Source organism: Vulpes vulpes, chromosome 15, assembly GCF_048418805.1.
Source record: "Vulpes vulpes isolate BD-2025 chromosome 15, VulVul3, whole genome shotgun sequence".
In the NCBI taxonomy this organism is placed as follows: domain Eukaryota; kingdom Metazoa; phylum Chordata; class Mammalia; order Carnivora; family Canidae; genus Vulpes; species Vulpes vulpes.
The window spans coordinates 107,354,525-107,380,368 of NC_132794.1; the positions used below are offsets into that span (position 1 = coordinate 107,354,525).

The 25,844-nt window shown below is 36.8% G+C and overlaps 1 protein-coding gene across 2 annotated transcripts in view; it reads right to left on the reverse strand.

Moving 5' to 3' along the window:
* The window catches only part of MCMBP (minichromosome maintenance complex binding protein), a 49,748-nt gene that overhangs the window by 17,860 nt on the left and 6,044 nt on the right, over positions 1-25,844 (reverse strand). For both annotated transcript variants that reach the window (XM_072740234.1, XM_072740233.1), the window contains exons 2-8: positions 13,525-13,610; positions 12,768-12,908; positions 12,600-12,641; positions 10,373-10,474; positions 5,728-5,872; positions 3,023-3,174; positions 1,168-1,268 (exon numbers count right to left, since the gene is read on the reverse strand). In XM_072740234.1, coding sequence (XP_072596335.1) covers positions 1,168-1,268; positions 3,023-3,174; positions 5,728-5,872; positions 10,373-10,474; positions 12,600-12,641; positions 12,768-12,908; positions 13,525-13,610 — 769 coding nt within the window. The remainder of the gene's footprint in view (positions 1-1,167; positions 1,269-3,022; positions 3,175-5,727; positions 5,873-10,372; positions 10,475-12,599; positions 12,642-12,767; positions 12,909-13,524; positions 13,611-25,844) is intronic.

A 25,844-nucleotide genomic window follows, 5' to 3' on the forward strand; every position in this document is an offset into this window, starting at 1 on the left:
CTTGAGATTCCCTCTCCCTCTACATCTGCCCCTCCTACTCTCTCTAAAGTACATAAATAAATCTTTTTAAGAAATCATCAGTGGATATTAAAATAAGCGATGAAATGAGAAACTGGGTATTTATGTAGTCTCCAAGTATCTCCTTCCAAATTGCTTATTTTTACAAAGTAAAAAACAGAAACCTGACAGATGTCACCTTAACAAAATGATCAAAATTAGTATAACTAGTAATGGGGCACACTGACATTATGTGCTTCCTGATAGGACAGCCTGAATCTAATGAGGAAATGTCACACAAACCCAAACTGAGATATTCTACAAAATGACTGGCTGTCCTCTTCAAAGGTGTCGAGGGTCTCTGACATGTGACAACACAGGAAGACAGCCATCTACAAACCAGGAAATGGGCCCTCACTAGACACCAGATATAGGTATGGCAGCATCAGCACCTTACTCTTGGGTCTTCCCAGCCTCCAGAACTGTGAGAAACAAATTTTTGTGAAGTTTTTTTTTTTTTAAAAAAAAAAAAGGTGTCAAGGCCAGGAAAGACAGAAGTTGAGAACTGTTCCAGGTGAGTGAAACACATGACCCTATGGATCCTGGATCAAGGAGAAGAAGGAGGAGGAGGAAGGAGGAAGAGGAGAAAGGAGGAAGAGGGAGGGAGGAAGAGGGAGGGAGGATGAGGGAGGGAGGAAGAGGAGGAGGGAGGAGGAGGGAGAAGGAGAAGAGGGAGAAGGAGAAGAGGAAGGAGAAAAAGGAGAAAGAGGAGAAGAAGAAAAGAAAAAGAAAAAAAGAAAAAGAAAACAGAAAAAAAACTCACAAGAAAGAACCATGGCCCGTGGTATGGACCATGAGTTAGTGTATGGTGTGTTTATAGCAAATTCCTCATTTTTGATAACTGTACCCTGACTCTACAGGAGAAAGTCTTGTTCTTAGGAAATAAGGACTCAAGTATTTAGGGAATAATGTATGCAACTTACTCTGAAGTTTTGCAGAAAAATACATGTGCGTATACACATATGAATGACAGAACAAATGGGATACCAGCGTTCACAACTGCTAACTCTGGGTAAAGAGAGAAAGTTCTTTATAAATATCCTCCAATTTGTCTGCAAGTTTGAAATTAGATCAAAATAAATTTACCCAAAAGAGAGCAAACAGACTCACCTTTCATCATTATTTAGTATACTTAGTACAGGATCCACAGACAGGACACCATATAACTCAAGAACATCATTGACTTTGAAACAATCCCAGTCTTCATATACCTGATAGGAGATCATATAAAAAATCACATTGTTAGGACCAAATAATACCAAAAAGTCATAAAATATTAGTGTTAAGGTAATAATAGTATCTTAGATTTTTATCGGTCAGGAAATGGACCTTAAAGCAACTCATTTATTTCATAAATTGAAACCAAGACAATAAAGTACTAGCCTAAAGTCATTTTCCTAGTTAGCAATTAACAACTAAAACACAGGACTCCTGACTCCTGGACCAAGGTCTGTTATCAACGCACTACACCACTTCGAAGAAAAGGCTTTCCCAAATGATGTGGATCAATTAACTTTAGAGACATGCATTATCAGGTACCTGGGTAGCTCAGTAAGTTAACGGAGGGCCTTCAGTTCAGGTCAAGATCCCAGGGTCTTGGGATTAAGCCCCACATTGGGCTTCCTGCTCAGCTGGAGTCTGCTTCTCCCTCTGCCCCTCCCCCTACTCATGTTCTTTCTCTCTCCCAAATAAATAAAAAATAAAATCTTTAAAGAAAAACAAGAACCATGCATTATCTCAAAACCTATTAAGCACACCAAGAAAGGAAAAAAAAAAAAAACAAAAAAAACGCAGGACTACTAACTTTGGACTTATTCACCAACTATGCACCATTAGGAATACAAAACTCAGAAAGGTTTTTCACAATAAAACTTTCAAAGTCTATCTTTGATGGACTTCAGTAACTGTCAAAGCCTCCTCTTGATGAGGCTAAACTGAAGCACGAAGCACGGCGGAAAGCTGTCCTAACTCTGGTCCCTGTGATATATAACTAAAGTGCCATTTAGGTTAAAATCACAAAATAAAAGAATGAAAATTCTCAGTGATCATTTCTGAAACTTATACTGCTTGTTTCACCTATCAGGATAAAAAAACCAGGGTAAGCAAGATAGAACAAGCTACCAATAAATTTTTTGCCTTCTATTTTATTTTAAATACAAATGAGATACAGATTTTGATGAGAATAATGTTGAAAATGCACAGATACTGTTGGAAGTTGGAAATGACAGAGAAAGGAAGTACACATGAATTAAACTATTCTGTGTTGGAAATACTCTATTTTTTTTTTAAGTAAAAAAACATGGGGCTCAAACTCACAACCCTGAGATCAAGAGTCACAGGCTCCACCAACTGAGCCAACCAGGTGCCCCATATCCTTCAATTCTTTGAGAGTGCTGTGGTTGGCAGAACATGGCCTCCCAAAGAGGTCTACGTCCTAATTCCTGAAATCTGTGAATATGTTACCTGACAAGCAAAAGGGATGTGTATACATTCAAGACCCCAAGATGAGATCATCCTGTATTATCTGGTTGGGCCCAATCTAATCACCAAGGTTCTTAAAATGGGAGAATCTCTCCCACCTACGGTCTAAGGGAGAAATGACTATGAAAACATGCTTAGAGAAATGCATAGCTGTTGGCTTTGAAGATGGAAGAAGGGGCCTCAAACCAAGAAATGGGAGTATTTATAAAACTGGAAAAGGCAAGAAAACAGATTCTCCCCCAGAGCATCCAGAAGGGAATGCAGCCCCAAGGACACTTTGATTTTATCCTCAGTGAGATAGATGTTGGACTTCTGACCTAAAGCCTGTAAAAATGATAAATTTTTGTTGTTTAAAAGCCACTAACATTGTGAATATTCACTACAGCAGCCATGGGAAACAAACAGATGCTGAGAGTACTCCATGTTAACTCCCAAGACACATTCCACATCTACAACAAGGTCAGGTCTATAAAAGGTTTAGTACCTTCACAAGGCATGCAGGGCCCTTCTCCCCTGGCAGTGGGAAATTCAGGTCAAAAGGAGAAGAGAGGTTCAAGAAGTTCAGCTGCTGCCCAGTAGAAGCTTCAGTTTCTAAACGTTTTGGCTCTCCACACCACTGAAGACCACCAACACTCCCTAAATTCAAAGAACAGCACTGTACTTAGTCATTTTTAAGGCTTCCTAAAGAGTCTTTCAAGTTTGATATAAATGATGCTTCTGAACTCAAAACCCAAGTTGTTACAGTTCTTAAGAAAGTAGCATATGCTAACAAAACCCTCTGTCTGAGCTAAAACAGAACAAAAATTATGAAGATCTGAAAAATTTAATCATTTCTCCCAGTAACAAAAAAACTCCCCCCTTCAAACCTCAAGTATTGTAAAAGTTATTAGTATTTAATAGTGACTGTGACATCTTTAACCTACAAAACACACTGTCTACTGACAACGAACCCACCTTGAAAGAACATGTTTTTCTACTTATTAAACAGAATAAAACCATATAGCAATAAATTCATTTACCAAATAATTTGTAACATTCATTACGTACAATTCATTCTGATTCCTAAATCAGACTAGCCGCTGGCAATACAAAAATGATTTAAAAAACGCTCTCTATCCTTGAAAGTAGTCACAGCTTAGGGCGTACAATTAATTAGAACCAACATATAGCTTGCCACACCATAAAACAGCTCAGCAATAAGAAGGAATATACTATTAATACATGCAACAACCTAGATGGATCTCAAGGAAGTTTTGCTGAATGAAAAAAGTCAATTCACAAAATGAATATACTGTATGATTCCATTTATGTAACTTATTATTTTATTAGGGTTAATGCTAGACTGGAATCTGTATACCTGACTACGTAACACTCTTGTAATAACATTAGGACAGAGATGAAGAACGAAGAATGGATTAGTGTTTGCTAGGGGTTAGGGACTTGTGGCGAAGGGAGAGGCCGGAGAGCAGGAGGCATGACTCTAAAAGGGCGACTTGAAAGACGTGGGCAATGGACTGTTCTAGATACTGTGGTAGCAGCCCCACACGTGACATCTATACGTGACAACACTGCCCCAAACTAAATACACACAAATAAGTACATTTAAGATAAGAAACGTGCATAGAAGGTCGAAGGGTGGTGTCAATGTCCACTTTCTGGTGATGATATTCTACTATAATTATATAAGATGTTACTATCAGGGGAAACATTTCTTACAGTTACATGTGATCTACACTTATCTCAAAAAAAATTAAAAAATATACATAGCTTGAAAGATCACCTAGAAACCAACAAACAAGTTAAGCTGTACACAAACGCACTCGAAGGTCCAAGGGCCCTATATATAGTATGACATCCAAACAAAACACAAAAAAGAGGAGAGCATCAGCTGCTTAGGTGATAAGAGAATTGCCATACATCCCGGATGCTAGTATGTTACTTATTGTTATGACACACCACTAATTTTAATGAACATTTAGGGAGTGGGTAGAGAAAAACACCACCACCACATTTGTACAGATTGTAAAACATCCCGATGTTAGAAACATTAAAATATGCCTTTGCTCTAAGGAAATATAGTAATATGAACTTCTAAAGTAGGAAATCTATGGTTAAATGAAATTTTTAGTAATTCTTTACCACTCTCAATCGAATCTTACAGATGCTCCTTGACTAGACTGAATTGTTTGACCCCCTCTCCTTTCAACTTGCCTCCTGATGACGGTGCTCAAGAGAAGTGAATGGACATAAAAGAGGAATAAAGACAAACCTATCTACCTGCCATAATAAAGAAACTCACCACTCCTAAACACTGTGATTGGTGAAATCAAGAATGAAATATGTGAATTATGAAATTATCTCATGCTCTTAGGATATTGTAACTTTTGGTCCCCCTGTATTAATCAGAATTCATTGGGTTTTCAGCATGTTTCATGAAAAAACTGCTACAAATGTGCATAAACAGAACAGAACTGTGACTATTCTAAGGGCTCTCTGCTCTCAAGCTGAGAACGAAGTTACATAGTTCACCACAATTTCATAGTTATCCTCTGATGCTTCTGACCATACTAAATTAAAGTACCACTATTTGGGGGCGCCTGAGTGGCTCAGCTGGTTAAGCATCTGCCTTCAGTTCAGGTAGTGATCCAGAGCCCTGGATTGCCCTGCATCAGCCCCTCGCCACCCCATGTCAGACTCCCTGCTCAGTGGGGAGCCTGCATCTCCCTCTCCCTTTGCCCCTCCCCCTTGCTTGCGTGCACGTGCTCTCATATGAATAAATAAAATCTTTAAAAAATAAAAAAGTAACACTATCTCAAAAATAAAATGAAAAAGGATGTTTTCAGATATAAAGAAAAACATTTTCAGTATAAAGTACTAGCTTCCATATTCCTTAGGAGCTGAGATAAAAATAAAGAATGAGAAAAGACCTTTTTCAACTAGCCTTCTGAGACTCTTACAAATTAACAGGAAAGCAGACACGTCTAAGTGATGCCTAACTGCTCATTTATGAAGCAGTTTGACCAAAGAGTACTGTAGAAACTCACAAAACTGTCTATAACTGTGATGAACTTGAACGCAGGGTTGTTAAATCATGGTCAGTTCCTAAATCTAGAGCAATATTACACAACACTTAACTCTGAAAACACATTTGAGAGAGAGATGTACAGAAAGCTCGTTGGCATACACTACCTGCTTGCCTGGCCCCTGCATGTTGGTCTTTCTGTTTATTGGGCTGTAGGTCCATATCTTCATCATCTTCGTAACTCCTCTTGTGACGACTGGGAGTGTAGGATGTCGAAGGGCTGACTCGAGCTTGGTTTGCATTAACATAGGCGTTAAATGAAAAGTTAAGAAAAATCTACCATGAATTGAGGAATCCTAAGGAATGCTAATTACAGGGCTCATAAAAGATGACTGGTTTGCAATTTGGTTAAAATTAAAACATCCGGGATCCCTGGGTGGCGCAGCGGTTTGGCGCCTGCCTTTGGCCCAGGGCGCGATCCTCGAATCCCACATCGGGCTCCCGGTGCATGGGGCCTGCTTCTTCCTCCACCTGTGTCTCTGCCTCTCTCTCTCTCTCTGTGACTATCATAAATAAATAAAAATTAAAAAAATAAAATAAAATAAAATAAAATAAAATAAAATAAAATTAAATTAAATTAAATTAAATTAAATTAAATTAAATTAAATTAAAACATCCTTTTAAAAGACTGGACTTCCAGTTCTGATCATCAGAGTAGCAGCTTAACCTCATGCTCCCTACCTGCACTATGAAGAACTACAAACTGCACAAAAGACATGAGCACAAAAGACATTCAGGCACTGAATGCTGTAAGGGAGTTTAAGGCTACAGTTCCTGAATAAGGAAACACACCGGGAAACTCCACATTCTTCCCAGCCTTCTCTTGGGAATATTTCCCAAACTGCAACAAAGAGACATGAAGGTCTCACCCTTGCTAAGTAGAGAAAACAGAGCACACAATTCGGGGTTACTGAACAACTGGAATTTGCAGAGCAGTAACAAAAAGACAAGTGTTGCTGATAAAGACCCAAAAACCTGTTCAGGTTTTATTTGGGTCTTTGGCTGAACACAAAACTATGGATGTACAGTCAGGATTCCTTGAAGCCTAGCAGGAAACAGTTGCTAGTTGGCTGGGAGCTAAATGTAAATTCTGGAAATTGTATAATACTAGAATTGGACCCTGATGAACATCTTGGGTACTTACTTAGGTGTGACCCAGAAATAGCACATCTCATGAACACATCTCCTACACAGCAAGGGCCATTCCATACTCACCTTAACAAATTTCAAAACCAAGCCATGACAAAGTCAAAGTGATCCACTTAAATCACCTGTCAGAAAATGCAACATTACTGGAAGGAAGACAAAACCAACCCTCTACAATGTTGTAAATCAGCATATTATTAGTTATATATAAAGAGGCAACAAAATATGACTTATGATCAGGATTAAAATTAATAAAAACAAACCCAGAGATGACTCAGATATTGGAATTAGCAGACAAGAATACTAAAAGGCAATCTAAAAAATCACATTTAAAAAAATATATATAGCCTTTATTATGTTAAAGTATGTTCCTTCTAAACCTTAAAATTCAATTTTAAAACAAAGACGAAGGGCACTTGAATGCTCAGTCAGTTAAGTATCTGCCTTCAGCTCAGGTCATGATCTTGGGTCCTGGGATCAAGCCCCATATTGGGCTCCTAGTGTGGAGTCTGCTTCTCCTTCTCCCTCTGCCCCTCTACCATGCTTGTGCATGTGCTCTTACTCTCAAATAAATGGATAAAATCTTAAAAAAAAAAAAAAAAAAAAAAGACAGATGAGTCAAAGATGAGGGATGTTTGGTAAACAATGGAAAATAACCAAATGAAAAATCAAGAACTGAGTATCTGAAATGAAAAAGAAAAAAAACCCCACAATCTTTGTAATCTGGAGAATAATAACATTTAATGATTATCTGATTGAATCCCCAGAAAATGAGACAATGCCAAGAGACTAAGACAGAAAAATATTTAAAGGAGGGCACCTGGGGGCCACGGTCAGTTAAGCATCTGCCTTCAGCTCAGGTCATGATCCCAGAGTCCTGGGATTGAGTTCCACGTCAGGCTCCCTGCTTAGCAGGGAGTCTGCTTCTCCCGCTGTCTACACCCACCCCACTACCATAAATAAATATATCTTTCACATAAATAAAATCTTTAAAAAAAAAATTTTTTTTAAGAAATAAAGGCTGAAATCTGAAAAATACCAGACTACAGATCCAAAACTTCAAAAATACCCAAGCAAGATAAACACAAAAAAGCCCACACCCAGCCCATCACAGTAAAACTGCCAAAAACTATAGACACAGAGAACATTAAAAGCAGCCAGGGAAAAATCAAAGATATTACATACAAGGATACAGTAAAATGACAACTAGCCTTTCATCAAAAAGCAACAGGGGTCAGGGCACCTGGGTGATACAGTCAGTTGAGCATCCAACTCTTGATTTTGGCTCAAATCATGATCTCAGGGTTGTGGATTGAGCCACACATCAAGATCTACATCAGGCATGGGGTCTGCTTAAGATTCTCTCTCTCCTCCTCCCTCTGCCTCTCCCCTCACTCACTTTCTTTAAAAACAAAAGAAACAAGCAAAAAAAGCAACAGAGGCTAACAGATAATGGAACAAGACATAGAATGCTGGGGAGGGTAAAGAGCTGTCAATCCAGAATTCTGTATCCAGTAAAAACATCCTTCAAAAATAGAGGTGAAAGGGGGCACTGGGTGGCTCAGTGGTCAAGTGTGTCTGCCTTCCACTTAGGTCTTGATCTTGGGTTCTGGGATTGAGTCCCGCATCGGGCTCCCCTTGAAGAGCCTGCTTCTCCCTCTGCCTGTGTCTCTGCCTCTCTCTGTGTGTCTCTCATGAATAAGTAAATAAAATCTCAAAAACAAAACAAATAAAAAAAGAAGTTGAACCAAAAAACTCACCACCAACAGATCTACACTTTATTATCTAACATTTTAATCTTTAGATCTGTGCTTTAAAAAAAAAATTTAAAAACAGACTTAGTAAAATGACTCTATATAAAAACAAAAACAAAGAGAAATGGTACATACCACAAACACAAAGACACTGTTTCCTCATTTCTTAATTTATGTAGAAAATAAACGCTTACAGCAAACAGGATAAAGTATTGTGGGCTCCATAGTTTAAGTACAAATGAAGCGAATGCCAACAGCAGCATAAAGAATGAGGAGAAGAGATGGAGGTACAGTGTGGTAAGATTAAAGAGAAAAAAAGAAATCACAAGGAAAATTAGAAAATATTTTTGAGTTGAGTGATGGTGAAATCAAAATCTGTTGAATGCAACCAAAGCAGTTATTAAAAAAATATATATATAGCCTTCAATGCTCATATTAGAAAGGGAAGCTTTGAAATTAATTATCTGAGCCTCCACTCTGAGAAGCTAGAGAAAAATTAAAGCCAAACTAGCATAAAAGGAAATAAGAGAAGTCAAAGAGATTGAAAACAGAAAATTCAACAGTTGGTTCTTTGACAAACCATGAATAATACTGATCCAGAATAAAAGAGAAATTAATTAACATTACTGGAAATGAAGAGAGATCATTGCTAGATATTTCCCAGACATGAAAAGGAAAATAAGGAAATATTATGAAAAGTTTTGTTACTGACATAAATTTAACAAGTGAGACTAAATGATTTTGAAACCATTACTTGAAAGATACAACTTATCACAACTGATACACAGAGAAAACTAATAAAAAACCTAATTGAAAATCTTCTCACAAAATGCCAGGCCCCAAACTGGAAACAACCCAAATGCTCATCCAGTGGAAAAAATATAAACAAATAAAATCAGCAATAAAAAGGAATGAGCTACTCTCACACACACAAGGATAAATCTCAAATGTATTATGGAGAACAAAAATCAGACACAAAAGACTGCATGATTCCATTTTATGACACACAAGAATAGGTAAAATGCAGCTACAGTGAAAGAAATCAGCACAATTGTTACAAGAGGAGAGTGAAGTGCCTGGACATAAGGGAAGTTTCTGGCACAAGTTCTTTACTTTGATGGGTGCAAAAAAAACGGGTGTGCATTTGTCCAAATAACTGGAGTGCAACCTTAAAATTCATGGATCTCAGGGTATGTGAACTATGCCTTAAAAAATTACTAAAAAAATTTAATGAAAATAGTAAAAAGGAAACTGAGATGTCAAAACATCTCTCAAAAGCAACATATTTTTTCCCTTAAGAATCCAGAATTAGGGCAGCCCCAGTGGCGCAGCAGTTTAGCGCCGCCTGCAGCCCGGGGTGTGATCCTAGAGACCGGGGATCAAGTCCCACATCAGGATGGAGCCTGCTTCTCCCTCTCTGCCTGTGTCTCTGCCCCTCTCTCTCTCTCTCTCTCTGAATAAATAAATAATCTTAAAAAAAAAAAAAAAGAATCCAGAATTAATTCTTATTTTGAAACTGTGTTTTTATTTAATTATGGTATTCTTTTTCAGTACCTTTAAATCCACCTGAATCTTTTTAACAGTTTTTCACTATGGGAATGTACCACAATTTTATCATTTCTCAAAGATGCATACTTGGGTTGTTTTTATAACTTTTCTCATTTAGGACAAATGAAAAACATTTCATTAAAATAAAGCCAGGCTCTGTAAATGAAGAACAATTTTTTTCCAGCTAACTTCGCTGGTGTAAAAAGAGTAAGTTTCTAAAAACGCAAAATTTAATTGTGGTCTTTTCAAATAATAAAGTAATCAAGAACCTCTCAGCACAGAAGAAATTTCAGATAAAGGATATTTCTTTTACCCATGTAGATTCCCCAGGCACTGGGACACAATAGAAAGTTTGTCTTTCCAAAGTGGTAGTTCGTGGGGAGTTTAAATCCACTTCTTGTTGAGGCTGTGATATACACAAAACGTATATTTAAAATTTTATTAAGAAAAACAAAAATAAAAATTTTAATTAGCAAGCTACATATTCACATTGTTTGCAAAACCATAGTAAATATTTCATAAGAATTAAGAAATACTAAATCTAAACCATCATTTTTTTAAAAAGAAGACATAAAATCATTTCATATGCAATCAATACATGATCTTCTCTCAAATCCATATTATACAGCACCTTGTTACAAAATTAAATCCTTTTAAATAAATAGGATACTTTAATTTTTTTCAAAGACAAAGCATGTCTCTCACATAAAAAAAATCTTATCAGCCTAAAAAACAGGAACTTAATGAAATATGCATTAAGAAGTAACTCTGAGGGACGGCTGGGTGGCTCAGCTGTTGAGCCTTCAGCTCAGGGCACGATCTCAGTCCAGAGATCAAGTCCCGCATTGGGCTCACAGGGAGGAGCCTGCTTCTCCCTCTATGTCTCTCATGAATAAACAAATAAAATCTTAAAAAAAAAAAAAAAAAAGTAACTCTGATATGAGATTTGAGTCAGATATTATTCCCTAGAAAAGGCATGTTCTCTATTTTCAAATATACTTAGAAAATCCTAAGAGGTAGAAAGGACCCAAGTTTCATATTAAAATATTACTTTAATATTACTTTTAGTACATACATAAGACAAAAACAATCTCTTAAAATAAAACATATATACCATTTTGTAGGGGGAAATAAAACCAGACCCAAGAGTTGTCAAGTTTCAGCCTAAGCTAGTTATGCTCAAGCAAGGCTCTTTGTGTGTGTTTCTTTCTTTCCAGGCCCAAAGTTTTCCTGGTTTGGTGTTTTTACTTATGACCTTTAGCAACAAAATACAAATTCTTTGCCTTCAGCAGTGTCATACACGGACAGACTCATGTATTTTATTTTCCTTATTTCCAGATGCTGAGATAACTAACTTGTGGGGATACTACATTACTGTGTACTAGACAAAGCTGTGTATTGATACCTTAGGCTCATATGAGTTAGGGCTCCTCAAACAAGGGATACAGCAAGTATTTATAAAGTTGCCTCATTCAATTCGGCACCATATTTTACTTTATGGAAACACTCTCAAAGAAAAAAGACACTGGGACACCTAAAGTTCATCATGTGTTAAGATCAGCAAATCCATCTTTCACAAGTCCCCCTAAATAATTATATAGGAAGTTACATTCTTGTTTAATATAATCTTCACAGCAACCTTACAAATTAGGCCTGTTCTTCTGTCAGGACTGGCCCTGAGCTAGAACACTTTACTCAATCAGGCACAGCTTCTACTCTGAACTGATGTGCTAGTATTAGGGCTTATAAATCTATCTCTTGAGGTTTGGGTAACCAGGAGTCGGACTCCCAGAATGTAAAAAGCCCCAGATAATCTAAGATTCTGGGTCAGCAAAGCAGAGAACTAGACAGAGAACAGAGGTAACGCCACCAGGTGCTACCTTTCTACTTAAGCACTGGCCTGATCTATTGTCATCTGCGATACTTGTTTTTTTTTTCCCCAACAACTGACAATTACCATCAGTTTCTAAGGAACCACATTAAAACCCAATTTCAAAAAATACAGATATACTGTAATTCCTCTGTAACTGCCTTTCCGCTAAGTTTCTACCTCAAGACTGTCGCTTTCACAACCATAATTATATCCAGTGTCCTCTGCCTTCTTGCCTCTCCCATTACAGATATGTAAGAGTTTCCATTACTTCTCTTTATCAAAGAAAGCTTAGTTTATTAAAAACATTTTTCCTAAGAAAACAGGATTTAATGAAATTTAACTTAAAAAGTGTTAAGTCCTAAGTTAATCTTACATTTTTACTTTAAAAGAATTTATTATAACTTGTAATTTTGAAACCAAGTATAGATACTAGGAGAATAAAGGCATTAGTTTTGTTATTTACAATACTCCACCTTCTAAGAGATTTTTAGAAGATAAAAAAAAAGTATCAGAGAAACTCTTAACTAAGAGGTGAATAAAACATTTCACATAACTTCTTAGAACTTATTTACACACTTGAGATCAACCAAAAGAAATAAATTCGCTGCTTAAGAAAAAATTATTATTAAAATGTTTTCTATATCTTAAGGATACATACCCCACACTCTGCTACATCTCTATATTTTCCAAAATGAAGGACCTATGATCGAAAACAAAGGATAACAGTATCATATCAGTATATCTGAATCAAAACCACCATAAACAAGGATAAAATTAATACCACTAATTACAAACAGAAAGTTTCATGAAAAAAAGCAATACATACACGTGCTTTTGTGTTTCGATTAACTGTTTCATAAACTCCCATGTAAAACTCAGGGTCAAACATATCCTGAATCATGCAACGAAACTTCACAAAACTGTTAGGTTTCAAATAATGAAGGGGAACTTCATTCAGTGATGGTACCTTAAAGAAAAACAAGTCAGTAAGATACTATTTGTAAAACTGTAAGCACATATACAGAGACTGTATATCCAGAACCCAACCCTCCCACACACACACACCAAGACCCATTAGGAAGCCAGCAAACTCAAGAGTCAACATAAAAGTGCTAGACGCAAAAGTATTTTTTATGTCCTTCCAAGTTTGTATAGTGACATCTGATTCTAATGTAAAAGGATGCTTTTCCTTAAGAACACTTCTCAAGTAGCAGGCACTTGCTTTGTTGAGCTCTTAAGACTAGGACATACCAATTCTTTTTAAATGAAATAAAACAAAGATAATTGAGAATCTCACAATTACTGATGTGATTTGAAAGTAACACGGTCAATTACTGCCACCTAGAGGCACCAATACAGAAGCACTGAATTGCCTGAAACTAAAATTTCAGTTGGAAAAGGGCAAAATCTTTTAATTCATGTGCACATAAAGCAGAAGACAGTACACTTTGATGTATATAGTTTAAAATTTTAGTGCTTTTTTTGGCAGCATATATACTAAAATTTCATGTGGGTTACCACTCTACTGAGAAAAAATTGGAAGTCAGCCCAAGGCTCTCCCCCAAGAAAAGCAATAAACTTACCCATTTAGGAGCGTTATTTTCCTTCAGCTTTTCCTTAAAATATTCAATTACTTTCTTCTCCCAGTCAGGATTAACTCCATTTTGGGCTGAAAGAAAAATATACTTTTCAAAACTAAAGGTACAATACCTAACAATAGACTAGGGTCACAGGAGGCACTTCACAGTCGGTGGAACGCGGCTGCACTGGGCACTCAGGAAGCCGCCCTACCAAGGGGGTTGAGTATTACAACGCAGGGCAGTACCGACCTCATGCAGGCTCTCAGGAGTCCGCAACCTAGCTGAGAATACCCACAGGATGAGATATGAAATTACCTAAACAAAGCAGCATACGAACTATCATTTGTAAAGCACAATGCTTTTTGAAAACATTTTTAGACAGATATTTTCTTTACAACTACCCTAAAATGAAAAGGGAGTTCTTCTAAAACATTTTTTTTTCCATTTTGGGAATGATTTCAAACTTCAAAAAAAAAAAAAATTCAAATGAATAGTACAAAGAATACCTGTAATCTTTGTTCCATTTGCTTTATCTCATCTCTCATATATATTTTTCTGACTCACTTGAGATTAAGTTATACACATCATAAACCTTTGCCTTTTAAGTATTTCAATGTGTTTTTCCTAAGAACAAAGATTATCTTATATAACGATACTGTTGCCAACCTCAGGAAATTCCAAACTGATACCATACTTTTTATCTAACCTACCATCCATATTCCAATACTATCCTTGATTGCACTTTTTCCTCTTCAGTACAAGAGCCAGTCTAGGATCGCATATTGCTCCTAGCTATCATGTCTCTAATCTGGAACAGTCCTTCAACCTCTGTATGTTTTATAACATTTATATTTAAGAGGAATACAAACTGTGTAAAAATGTAGAATGCTCCTCACTTTGGGTCTGATGTTCCCATATGATTGGACTGCAGTTGTGCACTATCGGGCAGACTGTTCTATAAGTGATGCTGTGCCCTTGTAATGGGACCATCTAGAGACAAGATGTCCATCTTCCCCTCACAGTAAAATTTTTCCCCTTTGCAACTATTAAGTAATCTGGCAGGAGACACTTTAAGACCAGGCAAAAAAAATTTATGAATCTTGCCACAACCCCCAGATTTAGCATCCACTGGTGCCTCTTACAATGATAACTGCAAAATGATGAGAAAACGGCTTTTAATGTCACGTTAAAGAAAACCGGAGCACCTGGCTGGCTCAGTTGGTAGAGCATGTGACTCTTGATCTCAGGACTTTAAGTTCAAGCCCCATGTTGGGTGTGTACATTACTTAAAAAAAATTTTTTTTTAAAAAGGTAAGAAAACCAAGTCTTTGGGAAAAAATTACAGGAATTGGCCAAGACCAAAATACATTACTGACAGAATTAGGAATACCTATTTGGGAGAACAAGCAAACCACGTAGCTAGCCAGTACTTCCACCATTTATACTCATCACCTAAGTGCTATGTAGTGACGTAAAGGAACTGCCTCTATTTGTTAGAGCTGATTGTTAGAAATACTCATAGAATTCTACTAACACCCTTGCCCTGTGTCTGGATCCCTCCAGCCACAGTGAGGCACCCCAAAGGGTGCACTAGCAGGGGCTTCAGCTCAGAAGAGTTACAAGACGCTGGTGTCTGCAAGAAGGTAGCAGGGCCCACTGGGATCCCAGTGGATCCAAGAAGGCAAAACAAGTCCACAGAGTTCCTGCAGTGGCTACGAGAATACTACTCCAAGCTTACCCTCTTCTCAGGAAGCCCTTGGCCCCCCAAAAGGGAGACAGCTCTGCTAAAGACCTCAAATTGGCTGCCCAGTTGACAGGACGAGTCATGCCCATATGGAAAGTTTACGAAGAGAAAGCTAGAGTCATGTAGAGGAGGAGGAGGAGGAAACTACAAGGTAATGGCCAGTGTTCACATGGCCCATGCCAATGCCTGACTCTCTGGCACTCAGGCAAAAAGGGCCAAGGACACTACAGAATAGGATTTTGAGAAGAAAAAATAAAGTGTCGGGATCCCTGGGTGGCGCAGCGGTTCGGCGCCTGCCTTTGGCCCAGGGCGCGATCCTGGAGACCCGGGATCGAATCCCACATCAGGCTCCCGGTGCATGGAGCCTGCTTCTCCCTCTGCCTATGTCTCTGCCTCTCTCTCTCTCTCTCTGTGACTATCATAAATAAATAATATAAAAAAAAAATAAAAGAAAAGAAAAAAAAGAAAAGAAAAAATAAAGTGTCATTGGCAAACTGTGATAAAAATATAAATATGTAAACAAAATGCCCTCTAAGTGATTCTGACAAAGTTTCAGAATCACTACTGTATCAGGTAAGTGTCAATAAATGATTACTAGTAGAATTAGACAAAAAGAATTAAAAAGAATGAGTGTTTTTGCTTCCACTGAAAACGGCTATTTAAAGAAAAGGTTGATACACAGTCATGACAGCATACCAACACTGCTTTTATGACTGCATATGTGTAAGAACCATGAACATGCTTGGGGCAGGGGTGGGTGGGTTGGCTAGCCAGCTCAGTTGGTGGAGTATGCGACTCTAGATCTCAGGGTGGTAATGTCGGATGCAGAGCTTACTTTAAAAAGAAAAGAAAGAACAAAAACAAATGAACATGACCATGCCACATAACAGATGACAAGGCTCCATCAGACAGTGCCTGGAAGGTGGTAAGCTATGGGTATACAGACAGGATCTTCTAAGGCCACCTTACAAATTGTTGCTGCCCAACAATTAAGAGACTGCAACAGATAATTAAAATAAATAAATAAATAAAGCATGCAATAACTGTCCATTATTTATTAAGCCTACAGTGTGTCCGGCACTCTACTAGGTTCAATAAGGATACTGATAGCTAAGGAACTTAAAGAAGCAGTAAATAATAACAGCCAAAAGCAAAGAGAAACTAACGCAGGTCAAATAATCTCAGAAGAGGGCTATTGATGGAGGTGGTACTTGAGCCAGGCCTTGAAAAAGGGGGAGAACTGAAACATGCTGAGGTATAAGAAATTTGTGTATTCCAGACAATTAAGCAAGAACAAGGACGGCACTACTACTCAAGTACGTAGAACACTCAGTGCCTGAGAGCTGCATGTGGCCCCTATGACTAAGTTTTCTCAAAATTAAGCCATTCCAGAGGAAAACAGAGAGGCAGATTCCTGTACACACAGTGTAATTATTTGGCTGTAATTGAGCCTGGCACTAACCCACCCATGAACTGGATTACCTAAGATAACGTATTCATCATTTTGAGTTTAAGTAGGACCAAGTTGGGTCACTTGCAACCAAGAGTCATGCTTAGCACACACGTATCACTTTATCATATTTCCTATGAATTCTTGGCCATCTGAATTTGAGCACCATTGCACTTGAGCTTGACCTAGTTTAAGGGCCAAGGGAACTGAGTAAGAAAAAAATATATAGGTTCTCACCAACAGTGTATGTACGAGCTTCTAGCTGGTTCTACCTCACCAATACTTGATCTTGTCAATCTTTTCAATACCAGTCATTGTGCTGGATACATACTGGTCTGTTGTCACTGTGGTTTTAATATGCATTTCCCTAATGACGTACACTTTTCATGTTTATTGACCATTTCAATAAATTCTTTCATGAAGTGCCTATTCACTATTTTGTCCATTTTTAAAAATGGATCTGTTGTGGCATCAATGATTGTACTAATTCTTTGGGTATTCTAGACATAAGTCTTAAGTCAGATATAAACGTAGGGCACATTATTTTCCCCTAAGCTGTACTTTCTCTTTGATATTCTTTTTGTATGTCTTTTGATGAGAAGTTTTTCATTTTGATTAAGCCAAATTTGCCAAGTTTTTCTTTCATATTTACAGACCCCAGGGTCATGAAGATATTCTCCTAGGTTTATTTTCCACAATTAGGTCTGTAGCCAACATCAAATGAATGTTTTTGTTTGTATTGTAACATAGGGCAAGGCTCACTTTTTCCCAAAAAGATAGCCACTTGTTTCAGAATTAAAAGGTTTGCTTTCTAGCACTGATTTGCTTTGGCATTTGTGTCAAAAAATCAACTCACTGTACTTACTTTAGCCTATTTCTACATTCTCTATTGTATTACCCTGATCTATTTGTCTATCTTTTTGCTGTATTAATATACTCATACTGTCTTAACCTCTATGGCTTGATCTTAAGTCTTATAATTAAGTACTGAAGTTCTTCAAGTTTGTCTTGATTATTCTCATCCTCAACATGTCTATATAATTTTGACAACCAGTTTATTGACTTCTGTGTAAAGTCTGCTGAAATTCTGACAAAAGTTGTATTGAATCAGATACAATTTGAGGAGAACTGACATCTTAACAAAATTGAGTCTTCCAACCTATGAATTCTCCCATGGGAAGAGAACAGAGGAGCCTACACACAGATTCCTCCAACTCCATCCAGGTCTTTTTCCCTTATGATCCACTATGGATCTTTACTGTGCTGCTATAATAAATCTTAGCCTTGAATACAACTATATACGGAGTCCCAGTAAGTCCTTCTAGTAAATCTCTAAAGATAGAAGTGGTCCTGGGAACCCCTTCACATGAGTATATTTAATAGTTTCTTTTAATCACTGAATAATATTCCACGGTATAGCTGAATGACAATTTGTTTCTCCATTTACTTTTTGAAGGACATTTAGATTGTCTCCAGGTTTAATACCTATAAACAAAACAACTATAAATGTTTGTGTACAGGCTGTGTGAACATGAACTTTTCTTTCTCTAGGTAAGAACCTAGGAATGGGACAGTTGGGGTATATGGTCAACGTACGATTGACTTGTAAGATTCTGCCTGTTTTCCAGAGTGGCTACACCATTTTGCATTCTCACCAGCAACACGTAAGAGATCCAGATGTTTGTATCCTTGACACAATTTGGTACTGTCACTATGTTTTCCAATTTTAGCTGTTCTAATAGGTATGTAGTATCTCATCATGGTTCAAATTTGCATTTCCTAGGAGCTATGATGCTGAATTAGTGAAGCATCTATTTAATGTTTGGCCTTTTTTACAATTGGGTTAATTCCCATTGTCCTTTCTTTATATTCTGGATACAAGTTTTCTCTAGGATTCTTGAATATATTCTTCTAGCTAATAGCTCATCTTTCTAGTCTAACAGTACTTTTTGCAGAACAGAATAAAAACTTCTGTTCTGGTAATTATCAAATTTTTGTTTTATGCATGTCTAAAAACTCACTGTCCGGCAGCCTGGGTGGCTCAGCGGTTTAGTGCAGCCTTCAGCCCAGGGCATGATACTGGAGACCCAGGATCGAGTCCCACATCGGGCTCCCTGCATGGAGCCTGCTTCTCCCTCTGCCTGTGTCTCTGTCTCTCGTGAAGAAATAAATAAAAATCTTTAAATAAATAAGTAAATAAATACTCATTGTCACTGGGTGACAAAGATCTTCTGTTTATTTCTAAAAGTTATATATATATATAAAATATTTTTTGGTTTTCATTTAATTTTTTAATTTAAATTCAATTAACACATAATGTATTATTCGTTTCAGAGGTAGAGCTCACTGATTCCTTATTCTTATATAATACCCAGTGCTCATTCCATCACATGCCCTCCTTAATGTCCATCACCCAGTTACCCTACCCCCCCCACACCCCCCTTCTAGTGACCCTTCAGTTTGTTTACCATGATTAAGATCCTCTCATGGTTTGTCTCCCTCTCTGATTTCGTCTTGTTTTATTTTTTTCTCTATTCAGTATAATCCTGTTGTTTCTGAAATTCCACATTAAAAGTTTTGTATTTTTATAATCTTAGGTTTTATATTTAGATCTGTGACCCATGTTAAGTTAATTTCTGTGTAAGGTATGAAATTCTTGGTTAAAATTCATATTCTTGCAAATAAATATCTAATTGTTACAACAACTTCATTGAAAAGATCCTTTTCTATTGAATTACCTTTGTCAAACAATGAGGACAACAAGGATGACCCTTACAAGCGTTATGGTAACTGAAATAATCTAGACACAAAAGGGCAAATATTATAGGATTCCACTTACATAAGGTACCAAGTTTATAGAAATAAAAATTAGAACAGAAGCTCTTAGGGGGATACAGGAAGGAGGGGGGAATTGGTGGGGAGGGTTATCTATTTCATCTTGGGTGGGTGTGGATAACATGTGGTTGTAGTAGGCAGAATAATGCCCCCCCCCAAAAGATGGCCACATCCTAATCCCGAAACTGTGAATATGTTACACGACAAAGAGGGAATTTAGGTAGAAGATGGAATTAAAGTTGATAATCAACGGACCTTAAAACAAGGAGATTTTCTGGGTGGGTCCAATATAATCACAAGGGTACTTTACCGTGGAAAAGTGAGACAGAAGTAGTAATCAGTGATGAAAAAAGAACTCAAAGGGGACCATAAGCCAAGAAACATTAGCAGATTCTAGGATCTAGAAAAAGACAAGGAAATAGATTCTCCCGTAGAGTCCCAAGAAAAGGAATGCAGTCTTGCTGACAACTTGATTTTACTCAGTAAGACCCACATCATTCTGGCCTCCAGAACTGTAAGATAGTAAGTTTATGTTGTTTTAAGCCACTAAGTTTGTGGAGATTTGTTACAGTAAAAACAGAAAACAAATTGTGTTTTTTGAGGAACCGTTCCATTAACTTGTTGAATTTATGTCCACAGAGCTATCTTGTGTTATCCTTTCCATGATAGTCTATAGTGTCATCTCCTCTTTGATTCCCAGTACTGGTAATTTGTGTCTTCCTTTTTCTTTTTCCTTTGCTAGTCTGGTTATAAATTTATGAATTTCATTGATCCCTTTGTTAAAAAAAAAAAAAAAAGCCTTGGGTTTCATTGATTCTCTCCTCTGCTTTCAACTTCGTTCATTTCTGACCTATCTTTATTAGTTCCTTCTACTTGGATTTATTTTGCTCTTCATTTCTAGTTTTAAGGTAGAAGCTTAAATTATTGATTTGAGATCTTTTCTTCTAATACGTGTACTTAATGTCTCTTAGCACATCTTTGGCTGTATCCCACAAATTTTGACATGCTAGGTTTTCTTTCATTTCGTCCAAAATATTTTAAAATTTCCTTTGAGACTTTTTGATCCATGGATTGTTTAGAAGTATTTCCACAAGTTTGAATTTTCTTGTCATCTGTTACTGATTTCTAATCTAACTTCATTATGGTCAGAGAACATATCTGATGATTTCAACTCCTTAAAATCTGTGAATATTGTTTTATGATCCAGGATGTGGTTTATCTTGGTGAATGTTCCATGTGCACTTGGAAAAAAAATGTATATTCTACTGATGTTAGTGGAGTAGTCTACAAATATCAATTAGATATGCTTGGTTGACGATGTTTTTCTATGTCCCTTATTTTATTCACTAATTCCAGAAAGTACTAAAAGTAGTAAAATCACCAAATATAATTACAGATTTTTCTTTTTCTCTTTTCAGCTCTATGATTTTTTACTTCATGCATTCTAAAGTTTGGTGTTAGGCACATTTACATTTACATCTTCTTAGTGAAATGCTTAATCATTGTGTGACGTATCACTTGTTCTCATACAACTTTTCCTAAAAAAAATTTTTTTTAAGATTTTTATTTATTCATGACAGACACAGAGAGAGAGGCAAAGACATAGAGAGAGGGAGAAGCAGTCTCCCCGCACAGAGCCCAATGTGGGACTCAATCCCAGCACTTCGGGATCATACCCGAGCCAAAGGAAGATGCTCAACCACTGAGCCACCCAGGAGTCCCTCTTAAAAATATTTTTAAATTTAAGGGGTGCCCCAGTGACTCAGTCCATTAAGTATCTGACTCAATTTCTGCTCAGGTTGTGATCTCAGGGTTCTGGGATCCAGCCCTGTGTCAGGTACTGTGCTCAGTGTGGCATCCACTTGAGATTCTCTCTTTCCCTCTGCTCTTCACGCTCGTATGCTACTCTCTAAGATAAATAAATCTTTTAAAAAACGTATTTTTAAATTTAAAATGAATCCACTAAAAAGGAAGACTTAAGGTCCAAGAAACAACAGAATTAATTCATGAATGCTATGGGAAAAAAAAATCCGAGCATAACAATTAAGCAACAAACCTGAAAAGCAACTGTCACAAATTAGAGGAATAATTCAGAAGGCAAGCTGAACATCCACAAAGACATCATAGTTCTCAGTAAATAAATAATATGAATGAAATGCTGGAAGAACTTGATGAAAATGATATCAAATTTCTGTTCAATAAGAAAAAGAAATGCAGCAATACAATATTAAGTAAATTAAGTTTTAACACAGTACTACTCAAGAAAATACATATGCACCTGACCGCATAGCCTCAAAATGCATAAAGCAACACCTTTCAGAATTAACAGGAAAAACTAAACAGAAATCCCAATTAGAGACTTTTATTTAACATAGATAGCCCTCTCAGAAACATAAATCAAGCATAAAACACAAAAGTATACAGCAGGTATGAAGACAATAATAAGCTCTCCAATAAATATAAATATCCAGAGTACAGCTTCAGTACATGTGACATTCACAAAAAGTTCTATGTGCTAGTTACAGAGGAAACCTCAATAGGTGCCAGGTGTATGTTCTCTGTCCAAAATGTGACAAGATAAGAACTCACACAAAAGGAAAGCTTAACATATAATCATCCTTGTGTCTATAATGATTTTTTAAAACAAAGAAGCCCACACTAATAAATAACCCATAGCTTAAGAAGAATTGATAGGGGTAATTTTGGAATTCTCCCAGATAACAAAGAAAGGTACAAAGTTTAATGTATATGGGTTGCTAACATGACATTCAGAGAAAAAGTTATAGATTCAAATAAATTTATCAAGTACCAAGAAAGAATGGAAATGGATGAGCTTATTAGTATTCAACTTAAGAAGAAAAAGAGCATAGAGCAACTCCAAAGAGTAAAAAATAATAAAGGGCAAAAATCAATGAAATGGAGAATACAAATCATTAGTATTAGGATGGACAAGTTTTCTGGCAAGCCTGTTCAGAAGAAAATCCAAAGAAAGAATAAAATCATACAAATAAAAACAAGATACAAACAGAGCACAAGAGGCACCTGGGTGGCTCAGGTCATGATCTCAGAGTCCAGGGATCAAGCCCCTGGCTAGCTCCTGTTCAGCAGAGTGTCTGTTTCTCCTCTGCCCCTCCGCCCACTCATGCTCTAATAAATGAAATCATTAAAAAAAAAAGAAAAAAAAAGAAAAAAGAAAAAAAAGAACACAATACTAAAAGGAACAAATATTTATAGGCATAGAAGAACAAAATGAAAAAAGAGAAATGTGATATAACAAATATTAAAAACTGTGAGATATTATGATTATAAACATTAAAAATTCAAGTGAAATGGATAAATTTTGAAAGAAAATAAATTGCCAAAACTGCCACAAGACTGGCAGAGTTCTTACTGTTACCACAATTTGGTCAAGGAACACTGTACACCTAATATTGATAGGAGAGAAACTGCTGATCCTTCTTTCAATCTCATGAAGTCCCAAGTCCAGATAATTTCACACTTTGAAGCCAAGTTGACAAAAGATAAAGACACAAAGATCCTATATAAACTGTTAATACAGTGGAGTATTCGAAAGAAATCAGAATAAATTCCTTTTATCCCAATAAAACAAAAATAATTATCAGAAAATCTATGAGTGTGATCTAGGACATTGAAAGATTAAAGAAAAAAACATAACCACGTTGGGGGATAAAAATAAGGTATTTTGTAATGTGTAAAACCTATTTTCTGATGAAAAGTTATAAATTATGGCTTGAGAGTAAACTTTGGAGTGTAAGAGAAACATTTGACCTTGCCTCTTGAAACACTGTCCTTAAAGCAAAATAAGTTAATGACATAATTATACTTCCTTCACTACTGGTCCAAACACACTAGCAGGTCCTACAGGGAAAGCAATTATATAATCATAATAATGTAAATGCTATTCACTGGTTTTTGACCTTATAATACAATCAGATAAAGCACTAAAGTATTATAAACTTTGGTAATACACAGTGATGAATACAAATTGGACAGAAGCAGTAGAGGGCCGTACAGACACTAATTTCCTCATCTTATGAAATGGAAACCCTTAAATAGTATCTAAAGTTGCTGGAGGGAAGAAGTAATTTTTAGAATATGCCTTTATATTCAAAAGGAAAGCAATTGAAGAATTAAAAATAAGTGAAAAACCAGAAGCTTCCCACTGAGATAGGAACAAGGCAAGGATGTCCCTCTCATCACCCCTTTCCAACACTGTACTAGAAGTCACAACTAATGCAAGAAGACAAAAAAGGGAAATAAAAGGCATACTGATAGAGAAGGAAAAAATAAAAGTGTCCATTCGCAGAGGACATGTTTCTACATAGAAAACCCAAAAGAATCCACAAAAAACCTTCTTGGAACTAATAAGCAATTATATATAGCAAGACTGCAAAATCCAAGGTTAATATACACAAGTCAATCATGTTCCTACACGCTATCATGAATAAGTGGAATTTGAAATTAAAAACACAATACCATTCACATTAGCATCCCTCCAAAAGAAATTCCTGCGTATAAGTCTCACAAAATATGTATAATATCTGTATGAGGAAAACTATAAAACTCTGATGAAAGAAATTAAAGAACCATATAAATGGAGAAATATTCCACATTCATGGATAGAAAGACTCAGTATTGTCAAGATGTCAGTTGTTTTTTTTTTTTAATTTTTATTTATTTATGATAGTCACGGAGAGAGAGAGAGGCAGAGACACAGGCAGAGGGAGAAACAGGCTCCATGCACCGGGAGCCCGACGTGGGATTCGATCCTGGGTCTCCAGGATCGCGCCCTGGGCCAAAGGCAGGTGCCAAACCGCTGCGCCACCCAGGGATCCCAAGATGTCAGTTTTCCCCAACAAAATCTCAACTAAGTGCATCTGTTTGGACAGTGAATCTCTAAGTGGTCCAGAATAGTACAAACTTGCTTAGGGGCAGTTAGTGTCCACCAACCCTTGGGTAGCACTCTAGAGTCCCACATGCATACAACAGGTTTTAAATAAACAACACAGTGATTGAAAAGATGAAGGAACAAAACTTGTACTAAACTTCTATGAGGGGCAGCCCCGGTGGCACAGCGGTTTAGCACCGCCTGCAGCCCAGGGCGTGATCCTGGAGACCCTGGATGGAGTCCCAGTCAGCCTCTCTACATGGAGCCTGCTTCTCCCTCTGCCTGTGTCTCTGCCTCTCTCTCTCTCTCTCTCTCTCTCTCTCTGTCTCTCTCTGTGTCTCTCTGAATAAACAAAATCTTTAGAAAAAAATAAAATAAACTTCTATGAGATAACTTGGGAGTGTTTAGTTGTATTTAATATATAAAACTGTGAAATGAGAGGTATAAGCGCAAATTTTTAGCTCATACATTAAATATTTCACTGAATTTAAACAGATTTAATACTGAAATGTATTCTTCTCAGTTATTTGCTTTATAACTAAAGAACGAGTCAAGAAAATACATTCGTATCAGTGGCACAATTTGGTAAATGCTTAACTTGTGTCTTTGCAGTTTGTTCTTTCTTTACTGAAAATACTTCCGTAGTAAAAAGAAGGGAGGTATTTAAAAAAATGATCCAGGGAGCCAAATACCCAGGGTATGGTCCTGAAGTTAAACAGTCTGGCTCTAGAGTCTGTAATCTTAATTATACTCTATTATCAAAAAAAAAAACTACAGATTCAATGTAATCTCTACCAAAATGCTGTCTTTTTGCAGAAATGGGTGATCTGATTCTAAATTTCTATGAAAAATGCAAGGGACTGTGAAAAGGCAAAACTATACCAAAAAGGAAGAAAGTTGAAGGCGCAAATTTCTTGACTTAAAAACGTACTGCAAAGCTATAGCAATCAAGCCAACATGGTAGTGATATAAGGAAAAACACACAGACCATAGAATGGAATTGAGAGTTCAGAAATAAAGTTACACACCTATGCTCCAGTGATTTTTTGACAAAGGTGCCAAAACCATTCAGCGGGGGAGAGAACAATCTTTTCAACAAATAGAGCAGGAACCCCCAGGTTGGTGAATGCATTCACTGTTGGGAGGTAGCTAACACACCCCAGTGCCCTGGAGACAGAAGTATGAGGTACCATTCCAGATCTCACCCTGTGTACCTCTTCATTTGGCTGTTCATCTGTACACTTTATAATATCCTTTATAATAAACTGGTAAAGATAAAAAATAAACCAAAACCAAATGGTACTTTTGGCCAGACAACTGGATATCCACATGCCAAAGAATGAATTTGGATCCCTACTAAATACTTTATACAAAAATTAATTCAA